The sequence below is a fragment of the Protopterus annectens genome, chromosome 2.part2 (genome assembly GCF_019279795.1).
Source record: "Protopterus annectens isolate FY-2018-M chromosome 2.part2, PAN1.0, whole genome shotgun sequence".
NCBI lineage: Eukaryota > Metazoa > Chordata > Ceratodontiformes > Protopteridae > Protopterus > Protopterus annectens.
The window spans coordinates 383815547-383842509 of record NC_056730.1 but is presented as its reverse complement, the minus strand read 5'-3'; the positions used below and the strand labels follow the sequence as shown (position 1 = coordinate 383842509).

Here is a 26963-nt window from a genome sequence, read left to right as displayed (position 1 = left end):
ACCTCAGAGGAGTACCTACCAAGGATATTTTGGAAGCAGCAACATGGAGTTCTGTGCATACCTTCACCAAACATTACCATTTGCCTTTATACTCCAAATCCAGAGCTGGCTTCACCACTGCTGTACTGCAGGGCCGTATAGCCACCCCTAATGCCTTATAGCTCCAGCCTCCCTACCTCAGCTTTGGGATTCCACCCAAGTGTAATGACTGCAGCAATGTAACACGATGAACATAGTACAGTTTTGTGCCTACCATAAATGTAGATGTTTGAGTGTAAACACTGCTGCAGTCCAGGTTACCCTCCCTCCTTCCCCTCTTACTTTCTGGTATTTACCTAGGGCATATACCCTTTATTACCTATGGGGAGTATTTGCTGGTAACTAAAAATGGTTGTTTGCTTTTCTTTTGTATTTTTTACTAGCAATTTGTATTGCCTACCTATTTGGGGGCACCTGACATTTGGGGCAAGAAAAACTGAAGAAAATGGTGTCAGCTGCATTATATATACCCCTGTCGCACTGATGTCAGGGAGGAGGCGACAGCAACCGATGCCAGACCAAGACTTTGGAACTCTGGCCAACTGCGGGACTGCCTGACGGCAGGATAACCCAAGTATAATGACTGCAGCAGTGTTTTCACTCGAACATCTACATTTATGGTAGGTACAAAACTATACTTTTTCTTCCCCAAATTTCCACTAAAGGTGAATATATACTACATCTTTTGGATGTCCATAGGCAGCTTCATTTTTATCTTCATTGAACTAAAATTTTCAGAAAAATCTGACCAAATGTCCTCCTTTCTCATAACAGATTGGGCATGGCAGTTTCTAAAGTAACTTTAGCCAAATGGTTGACTGATTGCATTTCTTTTGTCTCGAAACAAAGAGGTTTGTTTTTGCCTAAGCTGCTAAAAGCACATTCAGTGAGATCTATGGCAACCTCTTCAGCCTTTTGGACAAAAGCTTCGATAGATGTCATTTGCGCCACTGCCACATGGTCTATTGCTCATACCTTTATTGCTTATTGCAAATTGGATTTGATTTCAAGGAACAAAACTGTTTTTTACTTTGCAGTACTCCAAAATATCCTTCCATGAGGACCACCCAAGGTTCATCTAGCTGGGAAACTCTATCCCATCAGTTGAGGAATGAATGAAAATGACATTGGATACAGAAGTTATGCCCTCATCATAATGATGGCTCTGGATTGTCCATATTCATTCCTCCTCTACTTTCTACCCTCCTAACTCCTTTCCTTTCTTCCTGGAAGATACCGAAGGGGGTTTTCTTGGGAACCCATCATTCCTTGTTTGAGCCTCAGTTTTAGCTGTGCTGAACTTCAGTTTTATCTTTGCTGATGTTCTTCATGTTTCACTGTTGCAGTCATCACACTTGGGTTATCTGCCTGCAGGTAGCCCTCAGTCGGCCCGAATATCAGAGACTTAGTATTTCTGCTTCCGTTGCTGTCACTCCAGGACTGATGTCAGGTCGTCAAGGGTATAAAAACAGGCAGCCGACACCATTACATCAGTCTTTCTTGCTGAGGAGCCTGAAGCAGAAGCACAAGTGCCGGTTGGCCACTACCTGAGTTTTCATTTCCGAATTGAATCATCCTGAAGTCTTCTAAAGCTAAGTACCCCATTGGGGATCCTTTTTTCTTGCTCTAACTGATGTCAGAAAAAGTTAACACTTGTCTTGCCTTGTGGAAAGCAAGTATCACACCGAGATTTCTATTCTTAATGCATCACCTGTTTAGGCCCAGACCACGACGTACTTCGCTGTTGGTTTTGTGCCTTGTTCTACACCCAAACTATTCGTCGTCAGGCCCTTATTGTCACTAAATACTTTTGTTCTCGATCTCCGTATTCCGAAATGGCTTCAGTAAGCCATCCGACTACTGATCTTCCAAAAAAAGTAAGGATAAAGACAGAGACATACCGCACAGGTCCAAAACTGCCGACGACACTTCCATTAAGCTAGTCATCAGTTGGCCGGTACTCAGTGAGGTGCTTTCGCAGCCCCTGATGCCCGCTTCAGTGGATTCGCAGGCTTTTACTGAGACCCATGTGGAGTCCAGTATGCCGCGAGACTCTTTGACTATGGAACCTGCGTATGTCTCTACCTTGGATGGGTCCAGAGCCGCTGAGCAGACACCGGCTTCTGAGGAAGTTCCGATATGTGACACAAACTGATGACTTCTTACACGTCTTCAGTTCTGTCTAAAACTACTGAGTTTCTAAGGCCAAGAGTACGAGCTACTCCTAAAAAAACGACGACCCAAACTCCAGCACCTGCTTCCTTGCCACAACATCAAATGCTTAAAATGGCAGAAGACCTTATTATGCTAATTAGAGGAAGCCAGCCTTCCCCTGCTAAGAGAAAATGAGACCTGTCCCCAGCAGCTTTAACAGGCCAACAGTCTGACAACTCTGAAGTATTTGATTATGAAGACATGCCTTTATCTACTTATGAGGATTCAGACGCAGAGGAATCCATTCCCTCTGCTTCTCCTCCAGAGGATTTTTCTTTTGGTGAAACCTTACATACTTTAAGAGAGCATTTCCACTGGGAATGCCAAGACGATCCTCGGTCCAAAAAGAGACTCAGAGAATTTGTAGATTTGCCACAACATAGGCCTTTAGCAATAGCCCCAGTCCTGGATGTTGTGCATGATGTCTTTATGGAATCCAGTTTAACTCCTGATACTTTACCTCCTGCTCCTAGGAAACCAGACAGGTACTACAGAGTTCCTGACTCTCACAAGTTCTTTTTCAAAAATCCTACTACTGATCCAGAGGTCATCTCCCAGGGGCCTAAAGGTATCAAAGCAACTATAGCTAAGAATTCCACCCCTTCGGACAGGGATTCCAGGGCTTTAGACAGGGTAAGAAAGTATACACCTCTGCAACTCTCGCCATTAGGGCTTTGAATTGCCAGTTTCACATGCTGAAGTACCAACAACATGTTATAGAACTTATTATGCAAAAATTAGCTACCTTTACAGACTGTGCAGAAAAGAAATAATTACAAGGGCTTATGCATTCTGCAAGCGAAGTCAGCAAGCATACTTTGCAATGTGGCTTTCACGCTCTAGAAGCATCTTGCAGGGCAGCAGTCACTGGTTCTGTACTGAGAAGGCATGCTTGGCTTAAGGAGCAGACCTTGCCAGACCATGTCAAATCAAAATTACTAGACACTCCTTTGAACAAGGACAATCTGTTTGGCACCAAAGCAGAAGAGGTTCTTAAAAAGATGGAAGAAAAAGCTAAATCTATGCAGACAGTCAAATATTTCTTGCAAGTACAGCCTTCCTAGATTCAGTAGGTATTGCCCCTCGAAGCATTGGTCCTTTCCAGCCCCCTCAAGGCCATCTCAAACTAGACCCAGGGAAAACAGACCCCCCCCGACTACAGTCTCAGGGTATGCAGAGATCTAAGCAATGGAGTGCCTCTGCTTCAAAAACAGGAAGTGCTAAGCCACCCCCTTATGGAAAGAATTCCCAATGACTTCTCAACTCCACTTCCCAGCTCTGCTCAACTGCTTGTGCCCCTAGGAGGGAAACTTGCCCATCATGCAAAAAACTGGACTTGCATCACCAAAGACAGATGGATCCTCAACATTGTATTCCAGGCGTACAAATTTTACTTCCACTCACTGCCAACCCAAAAGGGTTCCCAGACCTTCCTCCAAACCAGTGGGCAGAGGCACAAAACCAAGTTCAATCCCTGCTCTCCATAAGGGCAATTCACAGAACAGATAGGTCAAGGGTTTTATTCCAGACTTTTCCTGGTACCCAGAAAAGAGGGCACTTGGCGCCCAATCCTAGATGTTTCCATTCTAAACACCTTCCTGGTGGTAACAAAATACAAAATGCTCACCCTTCAGCAGCTTCTTCCTATGCTGACCAAAAATGCCTGGTTAGTCAGCCTAGACCTAAAAGAAGCCTATCTGCACATCCCTATAAGGGACTCATGCAGGAAATACCTATGCTTCAGCGCAAGATCTATGCATTATCAGTTCTCTGCACTTTTCTTTGGCTTATCCACTGCTCCCAGAGTATTCACAAAATGCCTGGCTCCAGCCATTGCCTACTGACGACATTGAAAAATTCAAATTTACCCTTACTTGGACGACTGCCTGATTCAGGCAGACAGTCAGGAAATGCTGTTGCAGCAAGTGACATTTGTAAAAAACCTTCCAACCTCCCTGGGGTACACTATCAACAAAAAGAAATCAAAACTAGTCTGCAATCAAAAGATTGTATTCCTGGGAGCAAGCGTGGACACAGAATCCCAGATGGCATTCCTTACTCCAGAAAAACAAGCCTATCTGACAGGCTACTTCACTCAAATGGCCACCAGAACCCAGCTATCCACAAGGAAAATCTTGCAGGCTCTAGGGTTCATGGCCTCTTGCATCCTACTAATTCCGTATGCCAAACTGCATATGAAGAAACTTCAATGGTACTTAAAAAGTCTTTGGTGCCAACATTCTCAGGACCTGGAAACTGTCATTCCTATCATACCTTGTCTAAGGAAAAAGTTTCTTTGGTGGGCAGCAGCATGCAACCACAACAAGGGACTTCCCTTTACTCAACCCCACACTGCCCAGACCCTAACCACAGATGCATCAGACTATGCCTGGGGAGCACACCTGGACGACAAGTGCATTCACGGCCACTGGAGCCCAAGTCAAATTCATCTGCACATCATCCAGAAAGCGATACTAGCTGTTCAGCATGCTCTAACAGCTTTCAGATCCCTACTGTCACCAGGATCCCTGCTAATAAAAACAGACAACATCACAGTTATGTGGTGCATCGACAAGCAGGGGGGATCCCACTCTTACCCACTCTGCAGGCTAGCCATGGCCCTGTGGAACACGACCTTGGACATGCATGTCCATCTGCAAGCTCAATTCCTGCCAGGCATATAAAACTCACTGGCAGATGACTTAAGCAGAAATCTCCTAGACCCACACGAGTGGCAATTAGAGCCCAGCACCTTCAGCCTTCTGATTCAGAAATGGGGGAACCCAGAGGTGGAACTCTTTGCCTCCCCCTGCATTCACTAGCTCAGCAAATTCTGCACCAGGACACCTCACATCAGGGTCTGGAAAGTGGATGCCTATCCTTCCAGTGGGTAAACCTCTCAATCTATGCATTTCCCCCTCTGCCCCTTCTCTCAAGAATATTACTCAATATAAGACAGGACAGACCAAGGGCAATCCTGATTGCCCCGGACTGGCCACACCAGCACTAGTACCCACTACTGCGAAGCCTGGCACCTACCTCAGAGCCTAACCCTCCTGACTCAGCAAGGGGGACAGAGTTGCATCTGCAACTGCAAACTCTGAATCTTGCAGTCTGGCTTATTCCTTGAATTCTCCCCCAGTGACCAGCCTAAGCAAGCAGGTACTGGACGCTATTCTTGAAACCAGAAGACCCAGTACATGGAAATCCTATGCTGATAAGTGGAACAGGTGTTGCTCCTGGATTCAGTCTAAAGGAGAGGACATAACCCTGCCCTCCCTGCCTCTAATCCTGGACTACTTAGCAGATCTACTCCACCGAGGCAAATCCTTCTCCATTAAGATCCATGCCTCTGCCATCTCGGCTCATTACAACATTGAGCCACCCCTCTTCTCTCACCCTCTCATCAAACAGTTCCTGAGAGGGGCAAACAACTTAAGGCCACCAAGGAGAGCACCCACCCCTGCTTGGTACCTTAACATTGTACTGGAAAAGCTCATGCTACCCCTTTTGAGCCTGCAGCATCAGCAGAGTTAAAATTCCTCTCTTGGAAAACAGCATTGCTTCTGGCCATCACTTCAGCTAGAAGAGTGTCTGAGCTACAAGCACTTATAGCTGTGGAACTGTCAAAGGAAAAATATACTTTACAAATGATCAAAACATGGTAGGTTCAGGTTAAGGCACTTTAATCTTGCAGCAAGGAGACAAAAACATGCTAATACAGTTTGTCTAACTAGAAACAGGAAATGCTTACATTTTTATACACTTTCTAATAAGACATTGCCTACCAAGCTGACATAGTGAATCACAAGTTTTGTCATCATCATTTACTAATAATCGCTTTCATAAAATTCTGCTGATTTATCAATTTTTGTAAGAAACTTCCTAAGGAAAACAACGTGGCCTTGGCTACCACCGGTTAGATACATGCAGTGTTACCATTCAAGGTGCTATGGCTAATTCAAGCACAAAGCAAGCAGTTCATTTCTCTAACAATCCTTTGTCTACACTATCTCTAAACTTCTGCAGCTGCACATGTTCTCATACTTCGAACAGAGCTGATTGTTTAAGATCATTACATTTACAGGATATAGCATTGTTCCATTTATTCTCTCCTGACCTAGCAGATAACCACCTGCTTCTCAAGTACATTTCCAAAAGGCATAAACATGAATATTGCTGTGCTAGCCATTACTAGGTCAGAGGGCATCTTGCAAGTTTCAGAAAGCACACTGCAGTTTCAAAAAGCATCTTTTCAGTCTCATATGAAACTCAATTTATATATGAAAACAGTGCATATAAAATAGAATGAAAAACGTGTTAACTTATTTAGCTTCTAATTAGCATTAAGCATACACACATTAATACATATTTTTCTGACAGGAACCCTTCATTATTTTTCATGCTGACAGGGTCTCCCTCAGGTCTAATCCTTCCTTTATGCCTAAATTGGTGTCCAGTGTGGCTCTCAACCAATCTGTCCATTTGCCAACCTTCTTCCCTAATCCTCAAAATAAAGGGGAAAGAATCCTGTACTCCTTGAATGTGCACAGACAGCTCAGATTCTACCTGGATAGGACTAAGCCCTTCAGGAAATCTGACCAGTTGTTACTCAGTTTTGCACCAGGGGCAGATGGCAAGGCCATTTCAAAACAGACAATTTCAAAATGGATAGCGCACTTTATCCATTTCTGCTACAAACACCATGGGAAACCAACCCCTCAGTGGGTCAGAACACATTCCACTAGGGCAACTTCTACCTCTACAGCATTCTTCAGGGGAGTCCCTACCAGAGACATTCTGGAGGCTGCTACCTGGAGTTCTGTGCACGCATTCACTAAGCATTACCACCTGTCTATATTTTCCAAATCCAGGGCGGGTTTTGTAACTGCAGTCCTGCAGGGCATACTAGCCATCCCAAACTCTTCTTGACTGCCTCCACCCTTTCTTCAGCTTTGGAAAGCAACCCAAGTGTGATGACTGCAGCAGTGAAACATGAAAAACATAGTACAGTTGTGTACACTTACCATAAATGTAGATGTTCGAGTGTATTCACTGTTGTAGTCCTGGTTTCCCTCCCTCCAGCCCCCTTCTCTCTCTCTCTCTGTATATATTACTCACCCCTTGCAGGGGTATTGGTATATACTTTTTACTGGTGGTGATTTTCCAACCATAGCTTAGCTCCCTCTTGGGGGCTCCTGACATTTGGGGCAAGAAAAACTGATGTAATGGTGTCGGCTACCTGTTTTTATACCCCTGATGACCTAACATCAGTCCTGGAGTGACAGCAACCAATGCAGAAATACTAAGTCTCTGGTTTTCGGGCCAACTGAGGGCTACCTGCAGGCAGATAACACAAGTGTGATGACTGCAACAGTGAATACACTCGAACATCTACATTTACGGTAAGTGTACACAACTGTACTTTTCTTCTCATTTGATTCTGTTTAGAGTAAACTATTGTTTTTTGGGGTAGCAAACTCGATCTGAGGTATGTTAGCTTGGTGGAGCATTATTGGTAAGGGAAGAGTTGGATCTATGAATCTAATGAAAGCGGTCGAATCAGACTTGAGACCCATCAGTTGAGGAAGAACAAAAATGGACAACACAGATCCATCATTATGGTGAGTATGTAACTTTTGCTTATAGGTTTGATAAGGAAAGTGCATGATTTTTGATCAGTTAGTTAGTTTTCTTATAGGTTTAAATGTAATATTTGCAGTTCACTTTATCACAGTGTGATGGACCATGCACATTGGTGATGCCCTGCAAAAAACATTTTTCTTTTCTTTTTTTAATATGTTTTGATTTATGCTGGATTAGATAAAGTGATTAGATCAGTTGTGTTTAAATATTCTGATTTTAGATGAAATGAAATAGACTGTGTGTGTGTGTGTGTGTGTGTGTGTGTGTGTATATATATATATATATATATATATATATAAATATATATATGTATGTATATGTATATGGAATCACTACAGAATACTGAAATTCCACAATCCCAAGACTCTGAATCCTGAGGACCAGAATCTCATGATTGCGGAATTTCGAAACTTAAAAAAAAGTAAAACATACAACAAATTATTCTGTTGTGTATGCAGGGTCAAACCCTCCTGCACCCCCCACACCCTCTGCAACTTAAATATACCAACTCCGAGATCGCACTACAGTGGAGTGAACGGCAAAGTTCCCGTTCCACACTGTATGGCAATCCCCATTCACTAAGTTCGAGATGACTCTGTCTCAAGATTCGGGTCCTCTGGATTCAGAATTTCAGGATTGTGGAATTTCGGTATTCTGTACTGATCCTATATAAAAAGTTTACACACCCCTCTCCTGTTAAAATGCCAGGTTTTTGTGATACAAAAAAATGAGACCACAATAAATCATTTCAAAACTTTTCCCACCTTTAGTGTGACCTATAACCTGTACAATTCAATTGAAAAACAAGCAAATCTGTTAGGGGAAAAAATATAAAAACTAAATATGTACAATACGTTGGTTGTATAAACTAATACTTGGTTGTGTGTGCACACCCTTAAACTAATACTTCGTTGAAGCACCTTTCAGTTTAATTTCAGCTTTCAGTCTTCTTGGCTAGGAGTCTGTCAGCATGGCACATCATGAATTGGCAATATTTGCCCACTCTTCCTTGCAAAGTGATCCAAATCTGTCAGATTGCTAGGGCATTTCTTGTGCACAACCCTCTTCAGGTCACCCCACAGATTTTCTATTGGATTTAGGTTTGGGCTCTGGCTGGGCCATTCCAGTTTTCTTCTGGTGAAGCCATTCTTTTGTTGATTTGGATGTATGCTTGATGTCATTGTCATGTTTAAAGGCGAACTTCCTCTTCATCTTCATCTTTCTAACATATGCCTGAAAGTTTTGAGCCAAAAGTAACTGGTATTTGGAACTGTTCATAATTCCCTCCACCTTGACTAAAACCCCAGTTTCAGCTGAAGAAAAGCAACCCCAAAGCATGATACTGCCACCACCATGCTTCACTGTGGGTTTGGTGTTCTTTTGGTGATGCAAAGTGTTGTTTTTGCTCCAAACGAACCTTTTGGGATTGTTGCCAGAAAGTTCATCCTTGGTCTCTTCAGACCATAACACATTTTCCCCACATGCTTTTGGGAGACTTGATGTATTGTTTTGCAAATTTTAGCTGGGACTGGATGTGTAAGAAAAGGCTTCCGTCTTGCAACTCTTCCCCATTGTACAAACATATGGAGAATACAGGAGATTGTTGTCACATGTAGTATACATCCAGTACTTGCCAGAAATTCCTGCAGCTCCTTCAGTGTTGCTGTAGGTCTCTTGGCAGCCTCCCTGACTAGTTTTCATCTTGTCTTTTCATCAGTTTTGGAGGGATGTCCAGTTCTTTGCAATGTCACTGTTGCCCCATATTTTCTCCACTTTCTGATGACTGTCTTCACGGTGTTCCCTGGTATATCCAATGCTGTGGAAATTTTTTGTACCCTTCTCCTGACACCTTTCAACAATAAGATCCCTTTGATGCTTTGTAAGCTGTCTGCAAACCATAGCTTTTGCTGTAGCAGGCAACTGAGTAAATGTCAGGAAAATCCTACAAGGACAGCTGAACTTTATTTGGGGTTAATCAGTCTCTTTAATTGATGGCAGGTGTGTACCCAAGAAGACTGAATGCTGTAATTAAATCAAAAGGTGCTTCAAACAAAATTAGTTGAAGGGTATGCAGACACAACAAAGTATTAGTTTAAGGGTGTGCACACTTATGCGACCAGCATATTGTACATTTTTTTTTTTTTCCCCTAACAGATGTGTTTGGTTTTCAATTGAATTGTACAGGTTATAGGTTACATTGAAGGTGGGAAAGGTTTTGAAATGATTTTGTTGTGGTCTCATTTTTTTATATCACAAAAACCTGGCATTTCAACAGGGGTGTGTAAACATTTTGTATCCATTATATATATATATATATATATATATATATATATATATATATATATATATATATATGTGTGTGTGTATATATATATATATATATAGATATATAGATATATAGATATATAGAGATATATGTGTGTGCGTGTGTGTGTGTGTATATGTATATATATATATATATATATATATATATATATATATATATATATATATATATATATATATGTATATATATATATATATGTATGTATATATATATATATATATATATATATATATATATATATATATATATATGTCAACTTACCGGAATATCAACTTGCAAATCAGTTAGACCACAACTTTTACAATTCACAAACCTGAACTTCCGGAACATCACAATTTAACTCCGGGAAAGTAACCACTGGGCCACCATGGTAACCTTTGCCCTGTTCTCCAGTGTAGTGCTATCTCGGAGTTGGGGGTGTATGGGGTGTGTCCCCACATATGGGGGGGTTGTTGAGGGTGAAGCCCCCCACATTGGTGGGTTTAGTTTGCTTCTGTTCGTGTTGTTGTGATTGGTTGCATTCTGGGAGTTCAGGTTTGTGAACTTTTAACATTGTAGTCTCACTGATTTGCAGGTCGACGTTCTGGTAAGTTGATGTTTTAAAGTAGACCCATTTCATATATATATATATATATATATATATATATACACATATATATATATATACATATAAAGTATGCATACATATTGTATGTATTCTAACATGTTAAGGTGTGAAATAAAAGCCTGCATCTGAGACAGAACATAGATATTTATCAACAACCTCCCTTTTTCATCAAAACATTTATTACCATTTTTGCAGTGCTATCAGCCATAAGAAAAAAAGGAGACTGTACACATACTTATAGAAACACGTGCACACACACACGCCCCCAAATCAAATTATCCTACCCAAAAAAAAGAAAAAAACCTACAACTTGATAAACTGCATTACGTGCATATCCAACTCTAATAATAATAACTTCATTAAATACTCTCGTAAATAAACCACACTGTACATATACTAACTTAACCCTCAATACACTACATCAACTATTCCACAAAACTACTTAAAACACTTTCAGAAATAGAAAACAGAAAACCATCCACAAGCCAGCCCATTTTTAATATGCAATAGCATAAAGCCGTATTTAGCAGACAACTCATTCAGTTGTTTCGTCTCACTGAAATTAAGGAGGAAGGGGGAAACATATAAATGGAAGATGGTGGTAGTTGCTTTGTATGGTAAATGAAGTGTAGTGTACTGCAGAATTAAGGAGCACAGTTTATGCCTTATTCCCTCAGTCTTCAGAGCAAGATATTTTATTAGTACTTTTGTATGGTGTTGTGCAAAAGTATTCCACTTACCTATATAAAGACAGCATACACACAGGCAGATCTCTCCACACGCAGCCCCTTTCAACTCCATTCACTGATTACCACAGTCACATGGGGTGCTTCTTCCCTGGTGGGAAGGGAGCACTTCAACAGTAAGACAATCTGGGATACATCTAGCTGTCAAGAAGGAACTTCTACATTAGCATGCTGTAAATAGTGGTTCAATTCACAGTGTATTGCATTCAAGTGAGCTATCACTTTATCTAATCATATTATATAGATGTATATGTATAAATTGGCTATGTAGTTATATATTTTTCTCTGTGTGTATATGTCTATTTATCTGTATAGATGTGTAGGTGTTCCGTTGGTTTGGTCAACAGGGAGTTGACGCATTTGGTTGACTGTACAGCTAGTCAACATATGAGTGTGATCGACAGTCCCCAAGTAGGGGAATATTCCCTTTCCCTGGGGATTGTGCGTTTTTGGAGTTTATATATATAATTAGCAGGGGTGTGGATGTGCAGCATGCAGCCACTCAAGTGAGGGGGGGTGATTGTTTATTTTATTTATTTTTTTTATTTATTTATGAAGTAATGTTTGCATGCCCTGAGAAAATGCGTTCTAGGAAGCTGAGATTCCTGTTTTTGATGTAGAATGGTTTACCTTCGGGATGTCGAAATTGATGTTGGTCAACTAGCTGAAGATGAATCTCACACACACACACACACACACACACACACACACACACACTCACGCTTCCGCGCACATGTAGTTGTACACTATATTCACGCTTAATTGGCCACTGGATCCTGTCTGTACTTCACGCTAGCCTTACTTCCCAGCCTTCCTTCCTTCCTGTGCTTCACTGTTAATCTTCCTTAGAATTCAGTTTCAGCCTCTGGAGGGTTCTGTATTCTCCTCTTTCTAGAATGGATTTGCCTTTTCATTGTTCATCATTGAGCGGGAGGGGAGAGAGATATGGCCTTCATATGTAAACCATCTCATTTTTTTCTGTCTTGTGTCATATTTTTGTATGATGCTGTGCAGTATATGCAGTGCAATGCAGGTTACCTGTATGCTTTCCCTTATGCTAGCTATAGCTGTAGGTCTTAATTGCTGGTGTGCATTGCTCTTTCTTTTGATTGCCCATGGTTAATAGCTGCTTTCCACTAGAGCACAATCTTATGGTAGTGGCTCCTCCCTCCCTGAAGACAGAGAATTGGCCATCATTCTATTCTCTCAGTCCTTTGTATCAGCTGCCCAACATCTGACCCGATCGTTGAACTTCTGTCACTTGAGTTGTACTTTGGGGCCTTACTTTTGCACAATTAGGCAAATTCCTCTTTCTACTGGTTAGTTTACTTGTCACCATATTTTCTCAATATTATTTGAGGAGTTACATTCAGGTAGCCTTACCTGATGCCCCCCTTCCATAGCACTGCTGCTAGGTCTGTGTCCTGTGTCATCAGTGTCATCATTGTGTGCTTTATGCTTGATGTTACCTGTGCTTTCCATGTTTCACTGTTCTTTCGAAGAACTGTGTGCCTGGAGTGTACAATGCCAGTTGGTTTCTAGAGCTTTTTTGATTACGTAATATCCTAATGTTGATTTACATTCCCCTTCCAGTTAACTTTCTTACATCCATTATGGACAATCTGAACTCCCATCACCCTTTATATTGATTTGTATATTTTTAGCACCTATTGTCTTTCCTGGGTCTCATGCTGCAGTTTAGACCTTTTTTGCTTGTATTTTAGGTGTACTCCTCCGTGCATTTATTCTTTTATTTATTTATTTTTTTACCTTTTTAATCAGAAGGGTACACCACTACACATTGCATTCATAAATTCTGTTTTATAGAATTGGTTAGCATTTTTGCTTTCTCTTTTTATTTAAGACTGTACTTGGAGGCATACGGTTTGTGGAAAACAAGTGTTTTGCATAAATTTGTAGTCTGCCTACATATTTATGTTTGGTGGGTATGTCATTTTTTTAACAAATGTAACCTTATATAGCTTAAGCACTCAGAAAAGAGTGGTAAAACTAAACGCATTGCTTGTAATTTATTTTGCAGGTTGTGCATGATGACAGTTCTCCATCAGAGATTATGTATACTGTTAAGACAGCTCCTGCATATGGATATATTCGCAGCTTTTCTGAAACAGATCAAAGATATATTGGAACAGAACAAAAGCCTATTCAAAGTTTTACACAACAAGATATCAATGATGGTGATATCCAGTATGTACAAATTACAGCTGATCGACTGACGGATACGTTTTTAGTAGATGTTACAAATGGTATAACCGAGCTTACAGGAATTCAGGTCTTTGTTGACATTGTACCTCAAGTGATACCATTGAAAGTAAATAACTTCACGGTCTTGGAAGGTGGGTCAAAAGCTTTGACCGAAGACTACATCAAAATTTCTAATCCTCACTTTGCAGGATTTAATTCTCTGTATGAAATAACAGAGCAACCAAAAAATGGGCATATAGAAAATTCACGATTTCCTGGAATAAAGCTTTCCACTTTTACAAGAAAACAGGTAATTTGTAATATTTTATTTATTTTTTTATCAAACACAATGATGTAAATATTTTTATTTCCGTTTTAATGAGGGTTATCAGTCTGTCATGTACAGTATGGGCATTAAAGAATACAGGGCACAAAGAGAAGGGAATCAAGTACTGCAGGGGGTGAGCAAGGTCCCTGCAGACAGTAACAGTGTTTATGAAAGTGCAGGAACAGAGACATTTTACTTTTAAAACTGATGTAACAGTAGTTCAGAAATGACATGAAATTTTTTGGTCCATTATTACTTGATATATGAAAAACTGTTCTGAAGAAGTAAATTAATTCGAAGCTGCTGTAATAAATGAAACACATAAGACAGTTGGTTCTAGTGTGATAAGAATTTGCTGACTAGATGCAGCAGTTGTATTTTGCAGTCTTAAGTAGCTGCCTCAAGCCCTTTGTTTGCTATGTCATCACCACAAAACCTGGACGTTACTAGAAACATTTGCTAAGAAACTTCATCATGCAACGTGTTACTCCCCTCCCCTCCCCCGATCACATCTTCACACCTGAAAGACCTATACTAGAACCGTTACTCCCCTCCCCCGATCACATCTTCACACCTGAAAGACCTATACTAGAACCGTTACTCCCCTCCCCCGATCACATCTTCACACCTGAAAGACCTATACTAGAACCGTTAATCCCCTCCCCCGATCACATCTTCACACCTGAAAGACCTATACTAGAACCGTTAATCCCTCCCCGATCACATCTTCACACCTGAAAGACCTATACTAGAACCGTTAATCCCCTCCCCCGATCACATCTTCACACCTGAAAGACCTATACTAGAACCGTTACTCCCCTCCCCCGATCACATCTTCACACCTGAAAGACCTATACTACAACCGTTACTCCCCTCTCCTTGATCTCGTGTTCACACATGAAGAACCGTAACTAGAACCTAATGGAGTTCCTACAGATGGAATTGTCAATTTCTATGGTTTAGTCATCACTCAGATGGCCCACTGTTAGTATATGGTTTAGCAACCCCAGGATAGACTATGTGAACAAGAACCTATTTGTACTTTGTACCTCCATACTTCACCTTCCTTACTTCAATCAATGTCTCTCTCTCTCCCCCTGACTCTCTGTCTAAATATGCAATAACCCTGTTTTTTTTCTCACTTCTTATTTCAATTCCTATTTGCATTATACTAACTTGCATTTTATTTCTATATAAACTGGATAAAATGTCTCTAAATATTCAATAATTGCCATATAAGTTGCGTCTATTCTTTGTTCATTCATTGTTTTCACATTATCTCTAACTTGGTGTAACTGTTTAAACCGTAGATGTTTTGTATTATTTTAGAAGATTGTAAAATTATTAATCTCAAAATCTTTCTGTAAAACCTGCAAGCATTTCTCCCGAGACCTCCGCTGAAAACCTACCCAGTTGACCTTGCCAGATAAAATGTCAATACCTAAGTAAATCACTGAACATGCAAACTGCTGAGTCTTGTTGATATATTAGCAGACAGATCCCGAAGCACATATAGGCACAAACAGGCAAGCAGATAAAAATTATAGGTTCATAGGTAGGTACTAGGCTATTGGACCTAGGGCCTATATAAGCCTAGCCAAAAAGGTATCCTGGTTTTCACCACCCAACAAAATTATTTTCCTGTGCCCCTGTCGAGCAGAGCCACAGAAGTGATCCCCCGGGGTGAATTTCCTGTCTCCCATCCAATCATCAAGATTTTTCTTGAAGAGTGCTAATGAGGAGCTTTGTTTGATGTAGATAGGTAGTTTGTTCCAGAGTATGGGAAGTCTCTGGGACAGGAATCTATCCCTCCAGCATGTTCTGTATATCGTGGTGACAAGGTTTAGGCCCCTAGATCGTGTAGCTCGGAGGGATTGGGCTTTCTTTAAGTGGAGCATGTCCAGCAGCTCTGGTTTTGACATAACTTTTTATGTTAGGCAGAGATTGCCTCTGAGTAGGCGATATGTGACGGAGTAAAGCTGGAGTTTTTTGAGTTGGTCTGCATAGGGCATCTGTTTGAGGCCGGTAATCCTCTTTGTGAGGTATTTCTGCGGTCTTTCTAGTTGTTGTAGATGTCTTGTGAGGTACATGCCAAAAGGGGCGTTGTACTCTATAATGGGTCTAATGAGTGACAAGTAGAGGGGAACAATGACCTCTTTTTTTCCTGGATGAGAAACCTTTTGTGATGAGGTGTGCCACGTAGAAGGATTTCCTGACTACTGTGGCGATGTGATTATCAAAGGAGAGACTACTGTCCACCTGTGTTCCAAGGTCTCTTATCACACTTTCGGTGTTAAGTAGACTGCTGCCTATGTGGTAGTTCATAGGTACAGAGTTTTTACCAAAAGAGATGACAGTGCACTTTTTGACATTGAGCTTGAGGCCATGGCTTTGACACCAGGCATCTGTCTGAGTGAGGCCCTTTTGTAGGATGTCCACATCGTTAGGAGTTTCTATTATGGCTCCTAGTTTGTAGTCATCTGAGAACTTCATTAGCCAAAGACCTTCTGTGTTAGCCTGTACTTCTGAGAAGTAGATACCAAACAGGAGAGGACCCAGGACTGAACCCTTGGTACTCCACTTGTCACTGGTCTGAAGTCTGATTTGGAGTCTGCTACTTTCACAGTGTGGGTTCTGTCAGTGAGCCAGTTGGCAACCCATCTTGTGACATAGGGATTTATACCTAGTTTAGTGAGTTTATCTATAATTCTAGAGTGGGGGATGGTGTTGAAAGCCTTGGGGAGATCTAGATAGGGTGTGTGAACCACCTTACCCTCATCTATGGCTTTGGTGACTACTTCAAAGAAGTCTGTCAGGTTTAGGAGACATGATCTGCCTTTTACAAGCCCAAACTGGGTGGGGTCCAGAGTTTGGAGATTACCAATGTCATTGTTATAATTTCCATGATGATACGTTCCATAGCCTTGCAGACCAGGCTCATCAGGCTAATAGGGCGGTAGTTCCTGGGGTCCGTGGTGGCTCCCCCTTTGTGGAGTGTGATAACCATTGCTGTGCATTATTCACTGGGCACAAAGCCTGAGGTGAGGCTATGGTTGTACATGGTACCTAGGTGGGGTGCCAATTCATTCTGTAATTCATGTAGAACTCAGCCTGGGATGTTGTCAGGTCCCATGGATGCTGTGTTCTTGGCTTTGGAGAGTATGGTTTTTATCTGTGCAGCCGTGATTGCTGGAACTTTGCATTCTTCCGGTATAGACATGGGCCCTTTAGGGGGTGAGATGGGGGTAAAGTTAGCACTGAACCTATCTGCCAAGATATGCCAATATTAGTTGGTTCTGTATATTTAGTGCCATTGTGCTGTAACTCGGAGCAGATCTGAATGTTGCCACTGAGATTCTTGACATAGCTATAGAATGCTTTGTGGTTGTCTTTAGAATCAGTGGCGATTTTGTTTTCGTAACTAGCTTTGGAGGATTTTATGAGGGATCTCAGCTTTTTACTGAGGCTGACCAGGGAGTTCCTCCAATCATGGGATTTTACTCTTTTTTGCAACAGTTTCTTTCTTCTGTTGTAGAGTTTGTTTATGTCAGGAGACCACCAGATTGGCTTCTCTTTTTTTGAGGATAGCATCTTGGTTCTGTTAAGGATTGCATGATCCATGCACTCGTGTAAGTGTTTATAAAGTGCATTTGTGTAGGATTCAGCAGTCGTACCTCTATTGTCCGTCCGCATGGGTGTTGTGAAGTTTGCCACTTCTGTCTTAAGAAGTGTAAAGTTGGCTTTGGAGAAATCTTTTCCAGTGGTTTCCGTAATGGGGGGTGGGGGCGGGATGTGGATGTCTAGGGTGATTGGCTCGTGCTCAGATCTGACAGTTGCCCATGTTGGTAATGACCAGGTCTAGGGTATTGCTCCCCCTGGTGGGGGTGTGGATAAGTTGATCCAAGGCAATGGAATTTATGAATTCCAGAAAACGTTGATCAAAAGAGTTGGTACACAAGTAGTTTTCCCAGTTAATAGTGGGGTAGTTGAAATCGCCCATTTTTAGGGTGTTAGGTTGTACCCTAATATTTTCCAGTGTATCAGGAAATGAGAGTGGGAATCCTGGGGGATCTGTAGCAAGCTACAGTTTGGATTGCGGTCTTGCCCAGAGTTCATTGCACTTGGATAATCTCGGATGCATTATGCTGAGCAACTAGCCTGGAGGTGTGAATATCCTTAATGAATATGGACACGCCTCCACCTTTAGTGTTTCGGTCCAGGTTAGGTGGCCGAAAGGTATGGTATGAATTATAGCCTGGTAATGCAGGGTTGATCTCTGAAGCCTTGAACTAGGTCTCTGTCACTGTACAGATGTCAATGTTCTCCATTTTAAGGAGTGCCTCGAGTGAGTGCATTTTGAGGTTTAGACTTCTAGCATTGAGTAGCATTACCCTCAGAATTTGCTTGCTTGTACCTGTTACAGTGGTGAGTTTGTCATTTGAACCTTGCCTAAAAAAAGCACTATAGGGGTTGCAAGAGCCTTTGCCAGTATCCAGAATCCCAAGGAAGACATGTGCAGGCCATCTCTGGCAAAGCATCATGGTCTGTCGATCATGTCATCCCAGGCAGACAGATACTGAATCCCTTTAGAATGACACCAGTAGCTTAGCCAGTTGTTGAAGTCAATTATCCTTCTACTGTGGTATCATTCTGGGTGATGGCAGGATGCTACTCAGGGCTAGGGAAATACCTGACTGGGTTACAAGGTCAGACAGCTCCTCCATGTCTCTTTTCATGTAGTCCAGGGAGGTACGTCTCGGGTCATTCACAACAACATGGACAATGACAGAGTCATAGTTGTACTTGTTGTGGAGTGACCTGAGTGCATGCATTATGTGGCGGATTCTGGCACCCGACAGGCAGCTGACAGTAACTTTCTCCTTGTTTAGCCTGATGAGTGGAACATGAGTGTGCCTGACTATAGAGTCACCTATGACTAGAGTGTTGGGTGCGTTGCTATGCCTTATGTGCTGTGGTTGAGTGGCACACTGAGTTTGTGGGGGGTGGAGGTTGCTTGCAACTGAGATGATACCAGTCTTCTTTCTTTTGTAGATGTGTGTGTGTGTGTGTGTGTGTGTGTGTGTGTGTGTGTGTGTGTGTGTGTTTATACTCCTCTGGATTTGGTGCTTGCATTCATGCGTTATACGTTTTCCCTTGAGTATGTAGGATCATTTTTTTCTTTGTGTGAAGTATAGTACTCCTGCATTCCTTGGGGGTGAGTATTAATGTTGCACAGTTGGAGTTGGAGTCTACACGATTCCAAAGGTGTGGTGCAAAATCCGGATCCCCATAGCATTTACAAGCTACGTAATGATGATAATGTGCATTGTGGAAAATATGTTACTTAGTTTTGTCTAGAAAAAAAAAACACATCAAACTGTATTTTGTTTAGAGAACTCTGGCACAGGCATTATGCCCATCAGCTATATACCCACTTATTGTTTCAGTGTTTTGGCCTAAGAGAAAAAGTGATTAATTCAAAGTGGACTGTGTATTGGGTAGGCTCATGTTTTATTGAGAGCAGTTTAGTAGAATCCCTTGTTTGTGAAATCATATTACTGACATTCCTTTTAACCAAATTTAACTTTTCAGTACTGCTAATTGCTCTGATAGGGGTGTTGTTTAGATGTTACTGTACTGATTGCTTATATTTTTAATTATTTTGTATATTACCTTTTTGTGCATTGTGTTTGATTTTTCTTCTTCAGTAGAGTGCTGCCTAGTTTGTGCAAACATTGTTTCTTTTGCTGTTTTTGTGTCTATCCTTATTGCACTGTGGAGATCGTCTAATTGAAAAGGTTGTAGAAGCCCACATGGGTGTTGCAGGTTGGAGTGGGGGGGGGGGGCTTGTTCATCTGAAGAAATACATTGTTTTGTTTAAGGGCATTTTCATTGTTTGTGTGTGTGTGTGTGTGTGTGTGTGTGTGTGTGTGTGTGTGTGTGCGTTTCTCTCTCTCTCTGTGTCTGTCTGTTTTAACAAGTTAAGGAAAGAGCAACAAACCACAGTGAAAGCTCTCAAGCCAAGGAAACCAAATACTGCTTTAACGTTCTTTATTCAAGACAAGACGTTTTCGCCCCTGCTATGCAGTAAGCTTCATCAGAAACATACATAAAAAATGCAACACACTTTTAAATAGTGCAAGCATGATGTCATTTCCTTCCAAGACAGTGTATTCAATAAAACAAGAAAGGGGAAGTGTCCTTCTAAAAGCAAGTAAAACCATCTTTAACAAAATAAAATTATTTCAAAAACATTCCATTACAAGTGGCAGTAAATATTAAGTTAAAATAACATACGTATTTAACATATTGAATGCCAAAAAATATATATATAAAATGTGTAACTGATCCTTGTATAAAACATGTATATACAAATTATATTTTGTATTTTATATTTATATATTAATAGGTCAGGAATACTACATTAGGAAAAAAACTATCTCTGATAGCTTTTATATCTAAGTACAGAGGAAATATTACAAGACTCGTTTAGGCCAGGGTAAGAGTAGGCATCAACCCCAATTTGCCACTCTAATTCCCTGGTCTCTAGAAATAGTGACAGGGGGCCACCCCTAGGGCCTAGTTTAACGTGCTCAATACCCATAAATTCAAAACTATGCCCTATATTATTGACAATGTGTTTGGATAAAGCGTTGTCAATTTTTTTGTTCTTTATTGCATAGAGGTGTTGATAAATCCGGTCACTAAGTTTACGGTCAGTTTTCCCTATGTAAAAACAGGGGCAACAAACACAAAAAGCAGCATAAACAATTGATTTCGTATTACAATTAATTTTGGAGTGTATGTTATATTTCTTATTCCTAATTGTAAACGAACTACCAGTTCTCAGGTGTTTACATCTGTTGCAAGAACCACAAGGGCTGTTACCCACTTGTCTAGAAGTTGACGTAGAGTAAGTAGACCTTTGCAGCAATTCCTTTAGGTTTTTCCCTCTTCTGTAGACAACAGAGGGGGATGGACCTAGTTTCTGAAGTAGTGCAGAACTGTTATGAATGAAATACCAATTCTTTTTAATGATTGCCCAAATAGTGCCAACCTCTTTACAAAAAGTAACCACAAGACTAGTACAAAAGTCAGTTGATGGTTGAACAAAAGAGGCACTGGCATTATTAAGGCCAGAACTTTCTAAAATACCCACAACCATCGTATCACACGTAGTTGTCAACTCAAGGGTATTAGAAACTAACAAGGGTTTGTAAAAACCAACTAGTCTTTTCGTGGTCACCTCTTCAATAAGCTCATCAATTAAAGTGCACGGATAGCCCCTGTTGGTAAACAAATCTTTCAAGAAACCACACTCAGTTTTAAATAACTCTAACGAGCTACACATGCGCACAGCCCTGACCAACTGTCCTTTGACAATTGATCTTTTCTGTTTTGGGGGGTGGTTACTAGAATAGTGCAGGAAGCTATTACAGTAGGTAGGCTTTCTGTAAATACAAGATGAATAACAGTTGTTACCAAAGTCCTTCACTAATTTCACATCTAAATAATCAATTTCAATTGAAGAGAAATTGGAGGTGAATTTCAAAAAAGTAGAAGAACAATTCATCAATTTTAAAAGATCAACTGCATCACTTTCATTGCCATCAAACAGGATAAACACATCGTCTAAAAAGCGAGTGTAGTATTTTACCTTTTCCTTAAAATTTGGATTTACTCTGAAAAATTCATTCTCCCAGTAAGCGACCACCATGTTAGCAACACTACCGCCACAGGGAGACCCCATGGCGATACCCTGTTTTTGCAGATAATATTGGTGGTCGAAAAGAAAGAAATTGGAAGAAAGGATGATATCCAATAATTGTGTAACTATGGAGATTTCTTCCTTGGTGGCACCAAGACTCACCAACATGAGTTCGACCCATTCAATAGCTTCCAAGTGTGGAATGGACGTATATAAGTCCACTACGTCGATGGTTAAGAAGTTGAAGGATATGTCGAACCCAATGTTGTTGATGGATTCTAAGAAGGACCAAGAATCCTTACAGATGGCAGGGATACCTTTAAGGTATTTTGTAAGGATCCCGTCAATAACCCTAGCTGATGGGTGGGTGACAGAACATCTACCATCCACCAAGGCACGTAGTGGTGGATCCATCAGATCTTTATGTATTTTAGGGATCCCAAACATCACGGGAACTTTTGGGGAGGAGATGTTGATGAAGTTGAAGGTGTCAATATCAATCAGACCATCAATGAATAAATCCCTAAGGTAGCCACTAATTTTTCTATATGCACCCGACATCTCATTGAGTGAAGAACATTCATATGCTGGTGAATCTAGAACGAGATGCATCCTCCTATTATAATCGCAGATGTCAAATATGACCAACCCCCCACCTTTATCAGGTTTCATAACCCTGACAGGCATTTGACTTAAGTAGTCGAGGGCAGATTTTTGGTCATGGGAGATGTTACTTTGATAGCTGGAAGCATGTGTGCTATCAAACAGGTGCCTAAAATCTAGCTTGCAAACATTTTCAAAAATGCTTAAGTTAGGATGGAGTGGTGGATTGAAAGTACTGAGTAGTTTGAACAAGGGGCGTTCACTATGTGCGTCGTTGTCAAATAAAAGTTTTAAGTTCAATTTACGCACATAACATTTAAGATCTATTAACATTTTAGCCAGGGTAGGCTTCTGATCAGGTACAAAGGTAACACCCTTAGACAATAATTCGACCAAGTCTTGGTCGATGCTGACACTTGAAAAATTATAAACCTTGAAGTCCCCTTTTCTATTTAGGAGAATAACTGGTTTAGTAAAATTGTCAAAATTAACATCATCAGAAGAGTTTGATGAAGTTAGTTGTTGCACTTCGAGTGTTGCTGGGGTTTCTTGTTCCGACCTCCTAAAAAAGGCCCCTGTTGGAATTTATTGTTAGAGTTGTTGTTATACCTCTGATTATTGGCCTTTATTCTGTTGCTTCTCCTTAATCCTTCATTTGAGGGACAGGGATCACTATTACTCTGTTGGTGATGTTCATCACTACTGTGCGTGGGAGGCATGTCATTTTGCCGAATACTGTCTTCGTTCAAATTTATATTGTTGGTAATGTTCCTAGTAATGTTAGGATAAGCCGTGCCCTGTTGGTAGGCCTTCCTGTCCCTCAATAATTTCTTGGATTTGTTGTGTTTTAATTTAACAATGAGAGAATCTATGCTGGAAAAAATACGCTGATAGTCATATTTGTAACGTAGGAAGTTGATGTCCACCCTAATGGTGTTATCAAGTTCCTGTGTTTCAATCAGCAGGTGCGTGATATGATTATTATAGTGCTTGATCATCATATCAAGCAGTTCAGCACCTTGTCGGTTGAACAACGAAATTAAATCATCCAAAAAAGCTGAATCTGTGAGGAGAGAAGTAGGAGAGAAGGAGCTCCTTAGCCCCTTTGGTATTGTTTTTTCGGCCAAACATTGCCGGAAATAGGCCACTTCTAACTGTAATTTCTTGATCTTTAACATATTGCTATCCAAGGTTTTCAATTTTTCAGTTATATTATCAAAACAGTTACCTGTTTGGTTATCGTTGGAAGATGAGTCGCCAAACGTTGAGGTGCCAAACCCGAAACAATCAGTGTTGCCAGCCCAAGCAGAGAAGGAAGGGACACCTATAAAACCACCAGGGTTGTCTACTGGGGGTTCGACAGGTGTTTGCGATTGAACACCAGGATAACTGTTGTTAGGACATGGGCAGTCAAGCCCACCAGAAACTGTCAGTCCGTTATTTCCATTTATGTTGTTTAATACACCACGTTGTGAATCCACATTCTGCAAGCAAGCTGGAGCAGCCGTCCGCACAAAATTGTGGCTGTTAGGTAACGGTTGCGCCGCAGGAATCGAACCACTCGAACAGCCTAAAGCAGTCTGTAAGAAACTGCGGTTGTCGAGTACCTGTTGTCCCGCTAGTATAGGGATACTAGCACCACCTTGGTCCACTACACCCGATAGGTTATTGGACGAAGAAGAAGCGGCAAACAAATTAGGGCATTGAGAACCCAGACCGAAGCCTGCATCCCCTTGGTTACGTGAAACACTGCTGACTTCAATAGCGTCCAAGCGTTTATCCAAACGCTCCAAGCGTTGATTCAACGAGGAAAGAAATGTTTGGAGGTTGAAAGATTCTTCAACTGGATGTGGGTCGTCCATCCTAAAAAGAGTAGGCGTCCTTGGACTTGTAGAGTCTCCAGTCGACATACTAATCAAAACAGATAAGGAAAGAGCAACAAACCACAGTGAAAGCTCTCAAGCCAAGGAAACCAAATACTGCTTTAACGTTCTTTATTCAAGACAAGACGTTTTCGCCCCTGCTATGCAGTAAGCTTCATCAGAAACATACGTAAAAAATGCAACACACTTTTAAATAGTGCAAGCATGATGTCATTTCCTTCCAAGACAGTGTATTCAATAAAACAAGAAAGGGGAAGTGTCCTTCTAAAAGCAAGTAAAACCATCTTTAACGAAATAAAATTATTTCAAAAACATTCCATTACAAGTGGCAGTAAATATTAAGTTAAAATAACATACATTATTTAACATATTGAATGCCAAAAAATATATATATAAAATGTGTAACTGATCCTTGTATAAAACATGTATATACAAATTATATTTTGTATTTTATATTTATATATTAATAGGTCAGGAATATTACATTAGGAAAAAAACTATCTCTGATAGCTTTTATATCTAAGTACAGAGGAAATATTACAAGACTCGTTTAGGCCAGGGTAAGAGTAGGCATCAACCCCAATTTGCCACTCTAATTCCCTGGTCTCTAGAAATAGTTACAGGGGGCCACCCCTAGGGCCTAGTTTAACGTGCTCAATACCCATAAATTCAAAACTATGCCCTATATTATTGACAATGTGTTTGGATAAAGCGTTGTCAATTTTTTTCTTTATTGCATAGAGGTGTTGATAAATCCGGTCACTAAGTTTACGGTCAGTTTTCCCTATGTAAAAACAGGGGCAACAAACACAAACAGCAGCATAAACAATTGATTTCGTATTACAATTAATTTTGGAGTGTATGTTATATTTCTTATTCCTAATTGTAAACGAACTACCAGTTCTCAGGTGTTTACATCTGTTGCAAGAACCACAAGGGCTGTTACCCACTTGTCTAGAAGTTGACGTAGAGTAAGTAGACCTTTGCAGCAATTCCTTTAGGTTTTTCCCTCTTCTGTAGACAACAGAGGGAGATGGACCCAATTTTTGAAGTAATAGAGAATTGTTATGAATGAAATACCAATTCTTTCTAATGATTGCCCAAATGTTACCAACTTCTTTACAAAAGTAACCACAAGACTAGTACAAAAGTCAGTTGATGGTTGAACAAAGAGGCACTGGCATTATTAAGGCCAGAACTTTCTAAAATACCCACAACCATGCATTATCACGTAGTTGTCAACTCAAGGGTATTAGAAACTAACAAGGGTTTGTAAAAACCAACTAGTCTTTTCGTGGTCACCTCTTCAATAAGCTCATCAATTAAAGTGCACGGATAGCCCTGTTGGTAAACAAATCTTTCAAGAAACCACACTCAGTTTTAAATAACTCTAACGAGCTACACATGCGCACAGCCCTGACCAACTGTCCTTTGACAATTGATCTTTTCTGTTTTGGGGGGTGGTTACTAGAATAGTGCAGGAAGCTATTACAGTAGGTAGGCTTTCTGTAAATACAAGATGAATAACAGTTGTTACCAAAGTCCTTCACTAATTTCACATCTAAATAATCAATTTCAATTGAAGAGAAATTGGAGGTGAATTTCAAAAAAGTAGAAGAACAATTCATCAATTTTAAAAGATCAACTGCATCACTTTCGTTGCCATCAAACAGGATAAACACATCGTCTAAAAAGCGAGTGTAGTATTTTACCTTTTCCTTAAAATTTGGATTTACTCTGAAAAATTCATTCTCCCAGTAAGCGACCACCATGTTAGCAACACTACCGCCACAGGGAGACCCCATGGTGATACCCTGTTTTTGCAGATAATATTGGTGGTCGAAAAGAAAGAAATTGGAAGAAAGGATGATATCCAATAATTGTGTAACTATGGAGATTTCTTCCTTGGTGGGGGGTTGGTCATATTTGACATCTGCGATTATAATAGGAGGATGCATCTCGTTCTAGATTCACCAGCATATGAATGTTCTTCACTCAATGAGATGTCGGGTGCATATAGAAAAATTAGTGGCTACCTTAGGGATTTATTCATTGATGGTCTGATTGATATTGACACCTTCAACTTCATCAACATCTCCTCCCCAAAAGTTCCCGTGATGTTTGGGATCCCTAAAATACATAAAGATCTGATGGATCCACCACTACGTGCCTTGGTGGATGGTAGATGTTCTGTCACCCACCCATCAGCTAGGGTTATTGACGGGATGCTTACAAAATACCTTAAAGGTATCCCTGCCATCTGTAAGGATTCTTGGTCCTTCTTAGAATCCATCAACAACATTGGGTTCGACATATCCTTCAACTTCTTAACCATCGACGTAGTGGACTTATATACGTCCATTCCACACTTGGAAGCTATTGAATGGGTCGAACTCATGTTGGTGAGTCTTGGTGCCACCAAGGAAGAAATCTCCATAGTTACACAATTATTGGATATCATCCTTTCTTCCAATTTCTTTCTTTTCGACCACCAATATTATCTGCAAAAACAGGGTATCGCCATGGGGTCTCCCTGTGGCGGTAGTGTTGCTAACATGGTGGTCGCTTACTGGGAGAATGAATTTTTCAGAGTAAATCCAAATTTTAAGGAAAAGGTAAAATACTACACTCGCTTTTTAGACGATGTGTTTATCCTGT

The 26963-nt window shown here is 40.7% G+C and overlaps 1 protein-coding gene across 1 annotated transcript in view; it reads left to right on the top strand.

The window, feature by feature from the left end:
• The window catches only part of LOC122795939 (chondroitin sulfate proteoglycan 4-like), a 923439-nt gene that overhangs the window by 90774 nt on the left and 805702 nt on the right, over positions 1-26963 (top strand). The window contains exon 4 of the mRNA XM_044064421.1: positions 13620-14093. Coding sequence (XP_043920356.1) covers positions 13620-14093 — 474 coding nt within the window. The remainder of the gene's footprint in view (positions 1-13619; positions 14094-26963) is intronic.